The 15,971-nt window shown below is 34.5% G+C and overlaps 1 protein-coding gene across 3 annotated transcripts in view; it reads left to right on the top strand.

Moving 5' to 3' along the window:
• Nucleotides 1-15,971, top strand: part of COG5 (component of oligomeric golgi complex 5) — a 293,532-nt gene that overhangs the window by 37,756 nt on the left and 239,805 nt on the right. For all 3 annotated transcript variants that reach the window (XM_032304091.1, XM_032304089.1, XM_032304090.1), the window contains exon 6: nt 2,301-2,421. In XM_032304091.1, coding sequence (XP_032159982.1) covers nt 2,301-2,421 — 121 coding nt within the window. The remainder of the gene's footprint in view (nt 1-2,300; nt 2,422-15,971) is intronic.

The raw sequence follows: 15,971 nt of genomic DNA, 5'->3' as shown, positions 1-15,971 counted from the left end.
CTGCCTATTCATTCCTCTAAACTTTGGCAGCCACTATCTTTTTCCTTTCTTCATAGTTTTGCCTTTTCCAGAAATGTTAGATACTTGGAACCATACAATATACAACCTTTTCAGATTAACTTCTTTCACTTAGTAGCATGCATTTAAGGTTCCTCTATGCCTTTTCCAGGCTTGATATCTCATTTCTTTTTAGTGCTGAATAATGTTTGTATTATATTCGGTTATAAAAGTCTGAAATAATAATTAAGGAAGGGAAATTGACCAGAGTGGAGGCCACTCTATCAGGAAATGGTGGTAAATGATGCCTTATAGATTATCTAAGACTTTTTGACCAAGCATTTCATTAAATGCTGTTGTGAGAGATTCAACATAATCTGTCAGCAGAGAGCTGCTGAAGTTTATTAAAAAGGGGGTTGGAGTGCTAGAAACTGTGTTTCTAGGAAGATAAATCTAGCAGGGTGGATTTCAGGAGGAGATTGGAAAGCTAACTGGTACACCACATTGTGAGGGTGAAAGTGGTAAAGATTTGGATTAGGTGATGCTTGTAGGACCAGAGATAATGTAACTGTTGTGTTATGCAACAGAATAGTCGATAAGACTTGCTGACAGATTAAGTGTGGTTAAAAATAAAAGCATTAGAAATAAGCTCAAAGATTTCATTTTTGAGGGCATATCCTTTATTGGGTATGTACTGGGGAATTCTAGAAGGACAATTCTAGGTGATTAGACTAAAGTAAGATCTGGTATTTCTCCTCATGATGTATTTAGAATCCCAGAGGAATGATTACTAGGGATTCTGCATTCCATATGGTTTGTTTAAAAACGGTGTTTTGACAAGCAAGAAACTGATAACAGTGACTGTTTTTGGTAAGTGCATATTTGTGACATAGAGGTATGAGGGTGACTTTTTTTTCTTTTGAATCTTGAATTGTGCTTATATTACTTATTCAGAAAATAAATAAAATTTAATTAAAAGATAAAGATGCCCAAATCTTCCAATTTTCAGGGACAAATTCTTAGTTGGCATTTTTTATCATTGTAAGTTCTTGTAGACTATAGTTACTCAGAAAAACATTCAGGGAAGCCTGTTTAGTAACTGGTCACCTTTGTCTTATATATGTTTGTAAACATTGTATTTTTGAACAAATTTTATGTTTTGTGTCTCTGTATGTTATGTGGGTGCAAGTGTGGTTCTGGGTCTGGATGTGTGTGTGTGTTTCATTCAGGAAAAAAAAAAAGGGTTTATAGATGGAGTCTTAACTCTTCCTGGTGCTTTTAATTCTTATTGCCTCCAGTTATGATTTTCCTCCTTAGATGGGAGATGTTCTTCTCAACCAGCTTTAGGGCCATAAAGATGGTGGTAATGAGCAGCATAGACTGTCTCTCTTTGTTATCACTCCTGATGCTAAAGGTCACTACATATCTATTACTCCATCAGTCTCCCCTCTTTTGTTTCTCCCTGAGGCAATTCCTCTGGATCCAGCTTCCATAATAGTGTCCTGAAATACATGGGTCTTCATTTTGTGTCTTAGTCTTCTGGCTAGGTAAAGATGCAGTATTAGATCTGGTGATGAAAAGAGAATAGGAAGTGTTAAATGCACACACACACATACATATACATATGTACATACACACATACATACATATAGTAGTTTCTTTTTGTTTTAATAGCTCTGTTTCATAGTTTGTTATCAGTGATAAAAGAATCATTAGGAAAATTCAGGTAGGGGATACTTACTCTTTAAGGTCTAATGAAATCAGGAGAAGATTTAAGTCTGCTCCCCTGTGGACCTAGAAAAGAGAAACCAGAACTAGAAACAATAAGAGGCAATAGGTAGGCAGCACCAACACAGTGGTCATCAACCTTGCTGGCACATTGGCATCACTGAAGATTAAAAAAAAAAAAAAATACTGATGCTTAGTTCCCAATTCTACAGATTCTGATTTAATTGATCAGGCTATGGCATTGGCTTGGAACTTTTGAACCTACACATTTGAATTTAATATGAAGACTGAGAACCACTGGCTTAGAGAAGAAAACTGGTCTAGGACCGAGGGAAGGAGTTCCCAGGTTGCACAGCACCTCAATCTCCAAATCTCTTCTTTTGGGATAGATTGAAGTTTTTTGTTAAATGATGCTTTCCAAGCTTTATGATTTGTTTAGGTTTCTGATGGGTAGAAAACATAAAAAAGACATAAATGAGTCTTTAACATCTGGAAAGAATGGACAGATTCACATCAGAATAGTAATAAAACTTCATGATTGATTACACTTATTGAACATTGTGATATTTGCACAGGTTGCCTGTGATTTGCTTCGGAGAATAATTCGCATCTTGTATCTCACTAAGAGACTCCAAGGACAACTGCAAGGGGGAAGTAGAGAGATAACAAAAGCTGCTCAGAGTCTTAATGAACTTGGTAAGTCCTCTTTTGATTAAAAAGCTAATACACTTTTACAGATTTTTCAGTCACTTGATTTGTTGGCTTTTGTTATCACCAGTAACAAATATTATTGAATAAATGTATTTAACAATTGCCTGTATACAACATGGTCACACTTTTCAAAATGGGTGAAAAATTAGTTGATTTCTTAGAAATGCAGTTTATTTTTTAAATTCTCATGTGATAAGATTGGCTGTTTTTTTCTGGGTATACATTCCTATGAGTGTTAACACAAGCATAGACTCATGTAATTGGTAGCACAGATATAGAATAAGTTTCATCACCCCCAAAATTCCCTCCTGCTATCCCTCTAGAGTCTCACCTCCCCACCTAACTTTGGCAACCACTGATTGGTTCTCCATCAGTTTAGTTTTATTTTTTGGAGAATGTCACATAAATGGGATTATGAAGTATGTAACCTTTTGAGACTGCTTTTTGTATTTAGCATAATGGTTCTGATATTTATCCAAGTTTTTATTTATACCATTGTTTGTTACTCGGTGTTTGGTGGAATACTGTTGTGTAGTTGTACCACAGTTTATGATTCAAGGACTGAAGGAAATTTATGTTGTGTCTAGTTTTTGGTCATTATGAATAGAGCTACTGTGAACATTTGGGTACAGGGTTTTTTTTTTTTGTTTTTTTTTTTTTTTAAGATTTTATTTATTTATTTGACAGAGATCACAAGTAGGCAGAGAGGCAGGCAGAGAGAGAGGGGGAAGCAGAGAGCCCGATATGGGGCTCGATCCCAGGACCCTGGGACCATGACCTGAGCTGAGGGCAAAGGCTTTAACCCACTGAGCCATCCAGGCGCCCCTTGGGTACAGGTTTTCATGTGAACTTAATTTTCATTTCTGTAGAAGAAATGTTATTTTTTTTAGGTGACAAATCCTATGTTGACATTCTGCCTCGAAGATTTATTGAATTCATTTCTTCATATGTTCGTTCATCTTTCAAGCATTTAGAACACAGTCTTGACATCCAAGGGTTTAACACTAATGGTTTTGACTGTTAACTGGCTGCAAGGTCCATGATGATATAGTTCATATTTCAGGCAAAATTTTGAATAGTGTAGAACTAACACCTGCATTTTAATGAGGCTTTGTGGTTTTCTTCTTTTCTTTGGGTACCCGGTAATATTTCTGAAGTGGATATGTTTAGTGATTCTGTACCTTTGTAGGTTCAGTGGTCTTTGATGATACCCAATTCAGGTATCGAGCATCTACTTACTCTTGGTGGTGTGCTTTGAAAATAATATCAGAAAGATATGCATTACATGTTTTTGAATTTTTCTGTCTTTGATATTTGAATTACATAGTCAGTTTGAAATGCTTATTCCATATTTTTTCCTAAAGAAATATAGCCTCCTTATAAATGATACTTCAATATCAATTTTTAATCCTCGAATACATTGCTTAGGCACATCATTGGGCATATACCGAACTTGTGATTTAGTATGCTTGGAATATATTATATAAAAAGTTAATTTTTATTTATTTAAATTAAAAAATTAAGTTTTTAAGTTCTAGTTAACATACAGTGTTCTATTAGTTTCAGGTATATAATATAGTGATTTAACACTTTCATAGATCACCTGCTGCTCATCACAGCAAGCACACTCCTTAATCTCTATCACCTATTTAACCCATTCCCCTTCCCACCTCTCCTCTGGTAATCATTAGTTTGTTCTGTACAGTTAAGAGTCTGTTAAAAAGTTCATTTTTAATCAGTGAGTAACGCTTGAGTCTTTTCTTCACAGTATGTGCTAAATGTAGGAGTGTAAAAATTCTAGTATCAGCTTTTATTTTTTGCTTTATCACATTTCATATCTTTGCTCCCAAAATAACCTGCAGGATAATAGAATCATTAAAAACAGGCACAAATTATTCCAAGGTTTATTATGTATATTTTTCATCACTGACACTGTTCCATAGTAAAAAAATTGCTAGATTCTGATTATAACTATCATTTTTTTCTAGAAAAAACATATGCTGTAATGCAAATGGTGATGTCTTCTTTTAATAAAAAAAAAACAGACACAAGTATCAATCATAATGTTCAGAGTTGGTTCAATGTAGAGTATAAATTATCCTTCCAGTGAGGCATTGGCTTTACCCAAAGTTTTTAAAATATTAAATGATGAATAGTTGTTGGAAAATGTAGTTCATGGTGGAATTATCTCAAGATGGATTATGTTAACTTAAATTTTTAAAGCTTTTCAGATTATGTACCATTCAAAATTTGCAAAGACATCATCTCTTTGTCATTCACTGCTGTGGTTCTGTCTTAGCCAACAGGAAAGCCAAGAGGAAGATAAAGTTTCTACTTTAGGGATTAATATTTTAACAAAAGTAATAATTGGAAATCACTGTTACAATTACACATATATACAAAATGATATTTTATGATTGGAACATCTCTGAAATTATCCATGTCTTTATCAATATAGTTCTGATTCTCATTAGAAAGAAGAAAATGATGAAGAGTAGAAGTGTTTACACAGGCCCTTGAAATTAACTTAAAATAATCTCTTAAACTTGAAAGGTCTTGAGGGTTGAATTGCAGAGACCTGATGAAATACATTGTCATCTAGAAATTAAGTATATTTTGAAGGACTGGAGGGAATGTAGAGTGACTGCTAACAGCTACAGATTTCTCTTTGGGGTGATGAAAATATTCTGGAATTAAATAGTGGTGATTGTTGCACAGCCTCATCAATATAGAGAAAAGCTGCTGAGCTGTGCACTTAAAATGTCAAATTTTACAGTATTTGACCTATATTCTGATATAAAAAGTATATTCCGGTCCCTGGTGACAATTATTCTATATTTATATTTATTTTATTTTTTTAAATTGAGGTCTAAATGACATGCAAAAAAACCCTACACTTACTGAAAATGTATAGTTTGGTAGTTTTGACATGAGACATCACCAGTATCAAGGTAATGAACATGACTCTCACTCCCAAAAATTTCCTCATGGCATTTGGCAAGCCTTCCTCAGGCATTTGCTGATCTTTTTGTCACTCTAGATTTAGTTGGCACTCTAGAACATTTTATATAAATGAAATCCAAACAGTTCGTATTGGTTTTTGTGGCTTCTTCCAGTCAGTTAATTTTGAGATTTATGCATGTTATTTTGTGTATCAGTAACTCATTGCTTTCTATTTCTGAGCAGTATTCTAGTAGATATCCCACAGTTGGTTTATCCATTAACCTATTGATGGATATTTGGGTTGTTTCTAGTTTTTGGCTATAACAAATCAAACTGCTATGAGCGTTCATATATAAGTCTTTCTGTGGACATATGCTTTCATTTCTCTTTGGTAAATACATAGGAGTGGAATGGCTAGATCATATGGTAGACATATGCTTAACTTTTTAAGAAATTGCCAAGGTGTTTTTCAAAGTAGTTGTAAAATTTTACATTCCTACCGGTAGTGTATGAAAATTCTACTTCTTCCACATGCCAATACTTATAATAGACAGTCTTGTTACTTCTATCTTTTTTTTTTTTTTAAAGATTTTATTTATTTATCAGAGAGAGAGAGGGGGAGAGAGCGAGCACAGGCAGACAGAATGGCAGGCAGAGGCAGAGAGAGAAGCAGGCTCCCTGCTGAGCAAGGAGCCCGATGTGGGACTCGATCCCTGGATGCTGGGATCATGACCTGAGCCGAAGGCAGCTGCTTAACCAACTGAGCCACCCAGGCATCCCAGTCTTGTTACTTTTAACCATCCTGATAGTGATACTCTGTTTTAAGTTTACAAAAAATTTAAATAATAAGGAGTTTAGCAAGATGTCAGGATACAAGATTAATATACAAAAATTAGTTTTATTTCCATATGCTCTACTATTAACACAATTGGAAATTGAAATTCAAAAATACCATTTTTAATAGCATGAAAAATATGAAATACTTAGGTTGAATTTGACAAAAGATTCCTAAGACATACAGAGAACTAGAAAACTTTGTGAATGGTGAAAAAAGACATAAATTAATAAATCTTGTCTCTGAAATGGAAGACTTAATAGTGTTTGTTAAGATGTCCATTCTCCCTATGATCTATATGAATTCAATGTGGTTATAATCTGAATCCCAGCAGGCTTTTATTTAGATTTGATTTGAAAATTCATATGGAAATGCAAAGGATCTAGATACACAAAGCTTTTTTTTTTTTAAATTTTTGTTAGTCACCATACAGTACATCATTAGTTTTTTATGTAGTTTTTCATGATTCATTGTTTGCATATAACCCACTGCTCCATGCAATCCATGCCCTCTTTAATACCCATCACCAGGCTCAGACAAAGGTTTTAAAAGAGAACAGAATTGAAAGATTACCCCCACTTGATTTGAAGACTTACTATAAAAACTGATAGTAAACAAGACAAAAAGATAGACAAACAGATCAATGGAATTGAATAGTGAGTCTAGAAATAGACCCACACTTAAATGAACAACTGATTTTTGACAAATTTATCAGGGAAAAGGTAGTCTTTTCAACAGATGGTACTGGCACAGTTGGGTAGCCATATGTGAAACAGTGAACTTGTAATCATACCTCACTTCCTATACAATAAACTAACTGCTTGGATCCTAGCTCTAAATGTAAAACCTAAGTTATAGCATATCTAGAAGAAAATACAAGAGAACGTTTCTGTGACTTTGAATTAGAAAATGATTTCATAGATACATCACTCAAAACACAGTTCACACACAGAAAAACTGATAAATTAGATTTTATCAGAATTTAAAACTTCTGTTGAGTGATTCTATTAGAAGAATGAAAAGGCAAGCCATCAACAGGAAGAAAATACATGCAAAGTATATGTTTGCTAAAGGACTAGTGTCCAGAATATATAGAACACTCTACAAACTTGGTAAGAACACAAACAATACAATTTAAAAATAGGTAAAAGATTTGTACAGACACTTCACCATAGAAGATACATGGATGGTAGCTATGCATATAAGGTGCTCAACAGCACCTTGGGGCAATAAAAATTAGGCATTGGGGCAATAAATATTAAAATTGTACTAGTGCCTTACAGAGAATAAGCACAAGTTGCGCAGGCATACTTGTAATTTTTTTTTTTAAGATTTTATTTATTTATTTGACAGAGAGAGATCACAAGTAAGCAGAGAGGCAGGCAGAGAGGAAGAAGCAGGCTCCCCGCGGACCAGAGAGCCTGATGAGGGGCTTGATCCCAGGACCCTGGGATCATGACCTGAGCTGAAGGCAGATTCTTTAACCTACTGAGCCACCCAGGCGCCCCATACTTGTAATTTTTAACGCAGACTTTATGTAATGATTTTTAAATCTACTTAGTGTAGGTTTCAGGATTAAATTGTATCATTGATTTAAGGCTTTTCTTTAAGAAGAGTCCCAAGACTAGATGAAAATTTAGATGAGCCTTACTACAAACTGATAATGTTTTTTGAGCATCAGCAAGATAATGTACTTAAAAATGTATTTTTGGTACTTTTACTAGCTATCTTTTAAAATTGTTGTTAGCCCATCATGTTGGGATCTCTACATGATTCATAAGCTTGATACCTTTTCAGAATTTTGGGGGCAGTTTGGTAAGCTATCATTGTGAACCAGAGGACGGAGACCTTCTTTTTTTTTTTAATTTTTTTTTTTTAATTTATTTGACACAGATCACAGGTAGGCAGAGAGGCAGGCAGAGAGAGAGGAAGAAAAGCAGGCTCCCTGCTGAGCAGAGAGCCTGATGCGGGGCTCAATCCCAGGACCCTGGGATCATGACCTGAGCCAAAAGCAGAGGCTTTAACCCACTGAGCCACCCAGGCACCCCTGGAAGGAGACCTTCTTATAAATTAAACTAGTGTCTGAAATTACTTAAGATTAGAACTATAGGAAAGGTTTTTGTAATATCAGTGTTTCTAGATCAGGTTGAATAACAGATTCCTTTATTCCGTGGAATGCATTTTTTACTTTTTCTGTGTTGAATGGAAGCTATAGTGGTGAAACCAGAAAGTGCTACATTTCCACAATCAACCTTACTTGTTTTCTCCTTTGGAACACTATGAGGTATTCTACCTATAATAGAGATACCTTGACCTATCTATCATACACTTATTGGTGAGGAATCTAGTGTACTCTCTGCTTTAGTGTTATCAAATGTTAAAATTCTGCTGGATACTATTGGATTAGAATATGTAAATGTAGAGAGAACATGGAAGACGTAAATCTGTACTGTTTCAATTTTAGGTAGATGAATCTTTTCTTGTATAACTAGTTGCCTTGGAGTAGTTGAGAAATTCAGTTTGAACCTAGTTCCTCTCTACTTGCGATTTCATTTCGATTCCTTCCATTTTATTTCTCCTTACTTCTATTAGACCCTTACTTTTGAAAGTTTTTTTTTTTTAAACCATGAATCCTTAATTATCTTAAAATTTACCAAAGGTTTTTGAAGAGTCATGACTACCAAGAGCCAATATTTACCTTGTAAAGTTCCTGTAATTCAGGGTTTATTTCTCTCTCACTTTTTCTGGCTTAGAAACTTTATTTTGTTAATGACGAGAATTAATTGTGTATGGATATTTCATTGCCTGACATGTTTTAAAGAAGGCATTAATTTGACTTGTAAAAATATATAATAAGAAAAATATATGTAATAAGAATGAGCAACAAATCCGAGACCAGCAATATGAGTGAAAAAGGGATGATCCTTAGGGGGATCACAGCCTAGGTTTTTGTGAGTCTTGGGTTGAAGCAGAGATGATTCATGATTCTTCTTCCTTCTCCCATTGATAGGCATTCTTTTCACAGCTTTTGGGGAGAAATGGAGTAGAGGATTCATACATAGGTCGGGGTGATTGGACCTCTCACAAACTGTAATGACAACTCATCCTTCTGAAATTTTCTTGATTCTACAAATCCATGTTAATGCTTCATCTTTCCCTTCACATTAACCAAATTCACAGGATACTGGTTTGTAATCTAGAACACTGTTCATTAATTTGCAATGAGATAAGTGCTGTTCATTGGGCTGAACACATTTAATTTTCTCTCCGGATGGATTAAATGGAAAAACAAATTTGTAATCAGAGACTTGTTGGTACAATTTGAGTTAGATCAAGGGAAGCTGGTTGTATGATTCAGATATTTGGCGCAAACTGTGATAAGCCTGATGCTTATTACAGCTTCACATTAATAACGTGCGTACTTTTACCTGGAGTTCTGAATAAGTGTTGGGTAATGGGGAACCCTCTCTTTGGTCACTGCCCATCTTTTGATTCTTAAGTTTTTATTTCTTCTTTTATGCTTCATGTTGTTGACCGTCCCTATTTTAGTTTATACATTATTTTATCCAAGTAGGACACAATAAAATTGATTAGGTTTTTACTTCCAATTAAAATTATATATCAGTGCTGAGTACAGTTATATTCCAGATATGAATTGGGATTTTGAGAGTTCCCTAAATTTCCATCATACATTTGGTCTCTTGAATTTTAGAATGATTTTCTGCTAATCCCACTTGCTGAAACAAACTTGTTAGTATTTAGATACTTCAGATTTATAGGTTAATATAATAAACTTTGTATCTTTTTATAGTATGGGTGCTTTGTAAACAGAAATATAATGTCTTCTCATTCATTCCAGTCTATTTTTATATCTTCAAAGATTTTTATTATTTTTAAAAATAATATATGTGTGTCATCTATATTGATTTATATTAGCTTTACTTCTAGGTAGTTAAAAAAATTTTAGTAACTAATTAATTTTTACTTATCCTACAAATAAGGATAGGAGGAGAAAAAATTTTTCATAAAAAAGTAAGCAGACCAGTCTTTCGTATGGATATTTTCTAGTCTTTTCATGGAAATCACAATTTATAATTTGTTTAGTTTATTTAGCAAACAGGTTGTAGTACACATAAGCCCTGAGAATTGGTAGAAACCTGGCATAATGTGAGTAAATATAGTTTTTATGTTTGGGAAGTTTAAGGTATGTCCTTATCTGAAATGAAGCATAAAACTGATCACAACGATGATGTTATTATTGTTATTATTATTCTCATCAGCCATGGGAGAAACCAGTCTCCTCTCTTTCTACCTTTTTCCTCTTGGTTCATTTGCTTTTTCCATGAAATGATCAGAAAGAAACTCCAGTCAATTTCTCACCATAAGACTTAGATAAATTAATTTGTTCATTCAGTCAGTATTTACTAAATGCCTGCTACATGTGCCATGTGCTATTCTTGGTATTGCAGATGTACAATGAACAAAGCCTAGAAGGAGTTCCTCTCCTTTTTATAAGACCTCATATTCTGGTGGGTTCTAAGGTCACATGCCTGATATATCTGTAAAAATCTGATGGCAGAGCCTGAATTCTTAACCATCAGTGATACTCTTTTCCGTAAACTCTATAGCATCATTCAATTACTTTACAAAAGGCATTGCTGTCATTAGTAGATCTCCCAGGATTCTTTAAAAAAAAAAAAAGGGGGGGGGGATTGACATTTGAGGGGCGCCTGGGTGGCTCAGTGGGTTAAAGCCTCTGCTTTCTGCTCAGGTCATGATCCCAGGGTCCTGGGATTGAGCCCCACATCGGGCTCTCTGCTCAGCAGGAAGCCTGCTTCCTCCTCTCTCTGTCTGCCTCTCTGCCCACTTGTGATCTCTGTCTGTCAAATAAATAAATAAATCTTTAAAAAAAAATGACATTTGAGGTATACCATGTTTTTATAATGTATTTTATGTTGTGATTATTGGTTGACTGTTGTTAGTAACTTCTATATTAAAGTTTTACTGAATTAACATTTAAAGATCATTTTTTAAAAAGCATAACCAAGCATAAGTTATAATTAAGTAGTTGATATAATAAAAATTAATTTTTATTGCTTATTTATGTCCTGTTTTCTTAGTTTTATAATTTCGTTGCTAAGCTGCGATACATTACTACTGTGTATCATGAGAAAGTATTCTGTAAACCAAATTTATCAGAGAAGTATTTTGGGAAATATTTAAGGTAGAAGGAAAAGATTATCTGTGTTTCCTCTATTACTGTTCTTTTTGTAACTGATATACTTTCTCAGTCTTATAAAACAGTACTTACAAGCAAACATTTCTGATTTATGCAGAGGTGAGAGAAGTATGATTTATATACTTTGACCTGTAGTAGGTGACCGATAATTTACTGAACTGATTAGTTTTTAGAGATGTCTACAAGATGATGTAGTTAGTGAAAATTTCACGAAGTTTTATTATTTCAAGCTTACTAAAATTTTCTTCTGTTAGGAAAGTTTGTAAATATGCATATAACTCTTTCCAGTATTAAATTACCCCCAAGGTGATTTCTTAAATGCATTTAATATATGCATAGGTTTTTTGGTGACAACTCCAATATGGAGAGTTCAATATGCATTTTTCTTTTTCTTTTCTTTTATTAACATATAATGTATTAGTTGCTTCAGGGCTACAGGGGTATTATTTGATTCTGTGAATCCTTAGTCTTACACAATTCACAGCACTTACCATAGCACATACCCTCCCCAGTGTCCTTCACCCAGCCACCCCATCCCTCCCCCCACCCCCACCCCAGCAACCCTCAGTTTGTTTCCTGAGATCAAGAGTCTCTTATGGTTTTTCTCCCTCCCTCAATATGCATTTTTCAAACTATATTGTAATCACCTGTGATGATAAACCTTTTCAGTAAGTACATTTGCTTTAGATTGTCTCTAAATTACTTACGTATGTGACTGGTTCAGCTGCCACCAGGTGGGGGTGATGCTGTGTTCAAATCCACATGTTCAAAATAATGAACTTATGCTTAGGTATGGGTTTGCCTGTTGTAGAGATAAGCATATTAAAATTATACACTAGCTTTCTTTTTAACTGATGATATTCAATGTTACTAAAGTTTATATTTAACAGATGATAACCACACAGCATTTATGATCCTATCTTACTGGTTTTATCTTTTATCACACAGTATCAAAAAAGCAGGATAACATCCAGACAAAACAAGCAGCTTACTTTTTTTCCTTAATTTTACTTATTTATTTGAGGGAAGGAGAGATAGAGTGAGAGTGGGGGGAAACAGCAGGAGAGGGAGAGGCAGGCTTCCCCTGAGCAGGGAGCCTGATGTGGGACTTGATCCTAGAACCCTGAGATCATGACCTGAGACCCCCAGGCACCCGCAGCTTACTTTTTATAAACTTCAGAATATTTTCATACATTTCAAAGTTACAGTAGCATTTCTAAGTGTATGTTTTATTCTATATGGTCATTTAATGCTTATGGAAGCTCTGTATTAAACCTTACTATTTGTCATCCCTTGCTATAACATTTATGAGTATTTGAGAGTGATTTATTTAGTGTAAGGTTCTTTGGACTAGTAATGTATCAATTTTTTTTTTTATTTCTGGGTTCTATTTTTTTTCCCATTTGGATGATTAGTCTAGTAGATCTCAAGCTCTTTTCCATTTCAGTATACATACAGTTAATGTTAGTTTTTAAAAATTAAAGTATATTTTAAATGTATATGAACAGTGCCTCAGAAATACAGGCTTATTATTTTACTGACTTTTTTTTTACTGGATTATTTTATTGACTGTTCCTTAAAAATGGTGTTAGCCTACTTCTTAGTGAATTGCATTTGGATCTCTCAGTCTCATATTTTGTGGGAAGCTTAAGTGGGATGTTCTATTTTTCACTGCCATTATACTTCATTGCTTTATGTATAAAAAAAAGCCTAGAACTACATGAAACATTTTTATCAGTCTTTGGTTTGGTAAATGGGCTAAAAGTGATATAAATTTATGATTGTAAGTATATTTATAGAGTAGCATTTTATTTTTTATTTTATTTTATTTTTTAATTTATTTGATGGAGTGAGCGCGAGTGAGGAGAGTGAGAAGCAGATGCCCCACTGAACAGGGGGCCAGATGCAAGATGGGGCACTGGATAGGCAGATGCTTAACAGACTGAGCCATCCAGATGCCCCCCAGAGTTTAACATATTAATACTGTATAAACAACAGGGTAGGTAGGCAGGTATGAGATTCTGAGAGACGTGTTCAGTAAAACAGGATGCAGTTTTAGTCTTTTGTTTTAATTTCTACGTTACAGACTTGAAATCCGTTGCAGTGAATCAGAAATGTACTTTTCTACCATATCTAAATGGAAGATAATGCTGATAATATAATTTTATTATCACAACTAGGAGTATGTTCAGTGGTCAGTGGTGGTGGTCTATATTATTTACATATTAAAAATAAGATTAATATATCAATATATTACAATAATTCCACTTTGCAGAAAAAATCTGATATCATTCTGTCGGAAAACCATTCTCTATAATCCAATTAGTTAATACCATATAACTCAAAATGGCCAAGTTTGTTAGGTAGGGATATATCTTATGGCAGATTTATTCTGGTGAGTACATTAAGAAGGCATGATGCTCAGAATGAGATGGTACATGGAGATTAATAAAGATTTTTCTTAGCATTTACAGGAATTGGTAACATCTGCTTTGAAAATCTCTGTATCTAAATTATATGGTCTACATCTCTGGAGATTCAGTTTCTTTACTTCTCAAGTTTATCCAGAGCTGCTGCTGGAGGAAAATGTTGAATTTGTCTGCAACTATTCCTGAACACCTCCTTCATCTGTTTCAGGAAAGAGCGATTGGATAGGATCTTTATTTTTCAAAACAGGATGCCAACTCTTACATTTTAATTCAGTTTTCAGAACTATGGATCTGTATTCCGTCAGTGTAATAATACATTATTGATTGTCTTCCCAAATCCTTTCTCCCCCTCTTCTTCCTTTCTGGCAGATTTGTTGAGTTTTCATCTTAGTAACCCTGGGCTCAGGGAAGAGGCCGCCCTTACTCCAGGGCTTAGATCATGATTGGTCTTGGTAGTTTCTTTCTTTCCTGTAATTGTTTATAGACATGTGATCTCATCTGAGCTAAGGGTATTTGAGGGACGTGAGCTGAGCAGTTCCAAACTTTTTGGAAAGCCTTTCTTTGCAAATAGATGCAGGCGAAAAGGAGGAACTAGAGTTAGTGACTGGATATTATCCCTATTTCTGTCTAAACTTTGAAGTTGAGACCTACTACTTGCCTGTATGAAACAAATAAACAGATATCAGATCTCATTCATTTCAGTCAGTTCTCTCATTTTCTTGATTTCACTTCTTTTTCACTTTCTTGATTATAAGATTCTTTGTAATCTTGTACATTGTACAAGGTTTTTACAAGATTGTACATGATTCAATCTTGATTCAATCAAGATTCTTGATTCTTTCACTTTCTTGATTACACTTCTTTTAAACTTTTCTGGATAGTAATACTAATACTTTATATACTTTATAGTGGTATGGTCTTTATGACCTGTATGTTGACACATATAATCTTTTTTTTTTTTTTTTAAAGATTTTATTTATTTGACAGGCAGAGAAGCAGAGAGAGAGAGAGAAGAAGGGAAGCAGGCTCCCTGCTGAGCAGAGAGCCCCACAGTGGGCTCTATCCCAGGACCCTGGGATCATGACCTAAGCCGAAGGCAGAGGCTTTAACCTACTGAGCCACCCAGGCGCCCCAGTGTTGTCATCTTAAAATACTTAGTTTTCAAGTTTATGAAGACAGTGTTTCCATTTATTTATTTATTATTTCCATTTGGATGTCTTCTGTAGTTTTCTGTGTATAAGGCTTTTTTTTTTTTTGCTTTTTTTTTCTTTTTCTTTTTTTTTAAATTTTTCTTTTTTTTTTCTTTTTTTAATATTAATTAATTTATTTTCAGCATAACAGTATTCATTATTTTTTCACCACACCCAGTGCTCCATGCAATCCGTGCCCTCTATAATACCCACCACCTGGTACCCCAACCTCCCACCCCCCCGCCACTTCAAACCCCTCAGATTGTTTTTCGGAGTCCATAGTCTCTCATGATTCACCTCCCCTTCCAATTTACCCCAACTCCCTTTTCCTCTCTAACTCCCCATGTCTTCCATGCTATTTGTTATGCTCCACAAATAAGTGAAACCATATGATAATTGACTCTCTCTGCTTGACTTATTTCACTCAGCATAATCTCTTCCAGTCCCGTCCATGTTGCTACAAAAGTTGGGTATTCATCCTTTCTGATGGAGGTAATACTCCATAGTGTATATGGACCACATCTTCCTTATCCATTCGTCCGTTGAAGGGCATCTTGCTTCTTTCCATAGTTTGGCGACCGTGTATAAGGCTTTTAGCCTCCTCCTAAATTTGTTCCTAAGTGTTTTATTCATTTTGATACAATATAAATGGAATTATTTTTTATTTTTTTAATTGTTCATTGCTAGTATATAGAAATATAACTGCATTCATTTTTTACCTCTCTCTCTGTGTGTGTCATCTTTAGGATTTTCTGTATATAAGATCTTGTCATCTGGGAACAGAAGTAGTATTACCTCTTCTTTTCCAGTTTGAATTACTTTTATTTCTTTTTCTTGTGTAATTGCAAAGGCCAGAACTTCATGTACAGTTTTAACTAGAAGTAGAGAAAGCATGCATC

The sequence above is a fragment of the Mustela erminea genome, chromosome 11, assembly GCF_009829155.1.
Source record: "Mustela erminea isolate mMusErm1 chromosome 11, mMusErm1.Pri, whole genome shotgun sequence".
In the NCBI taxonomy this organism is placed as follows: Eukaryota; Metazoa; Chordata; class Mammalia; order Carnivora; family Mustelidae; genus Mustela; species Mustela erminea.
This window is presented reverse-complemented; position numbering and strand designations above follow the sequence as displayed.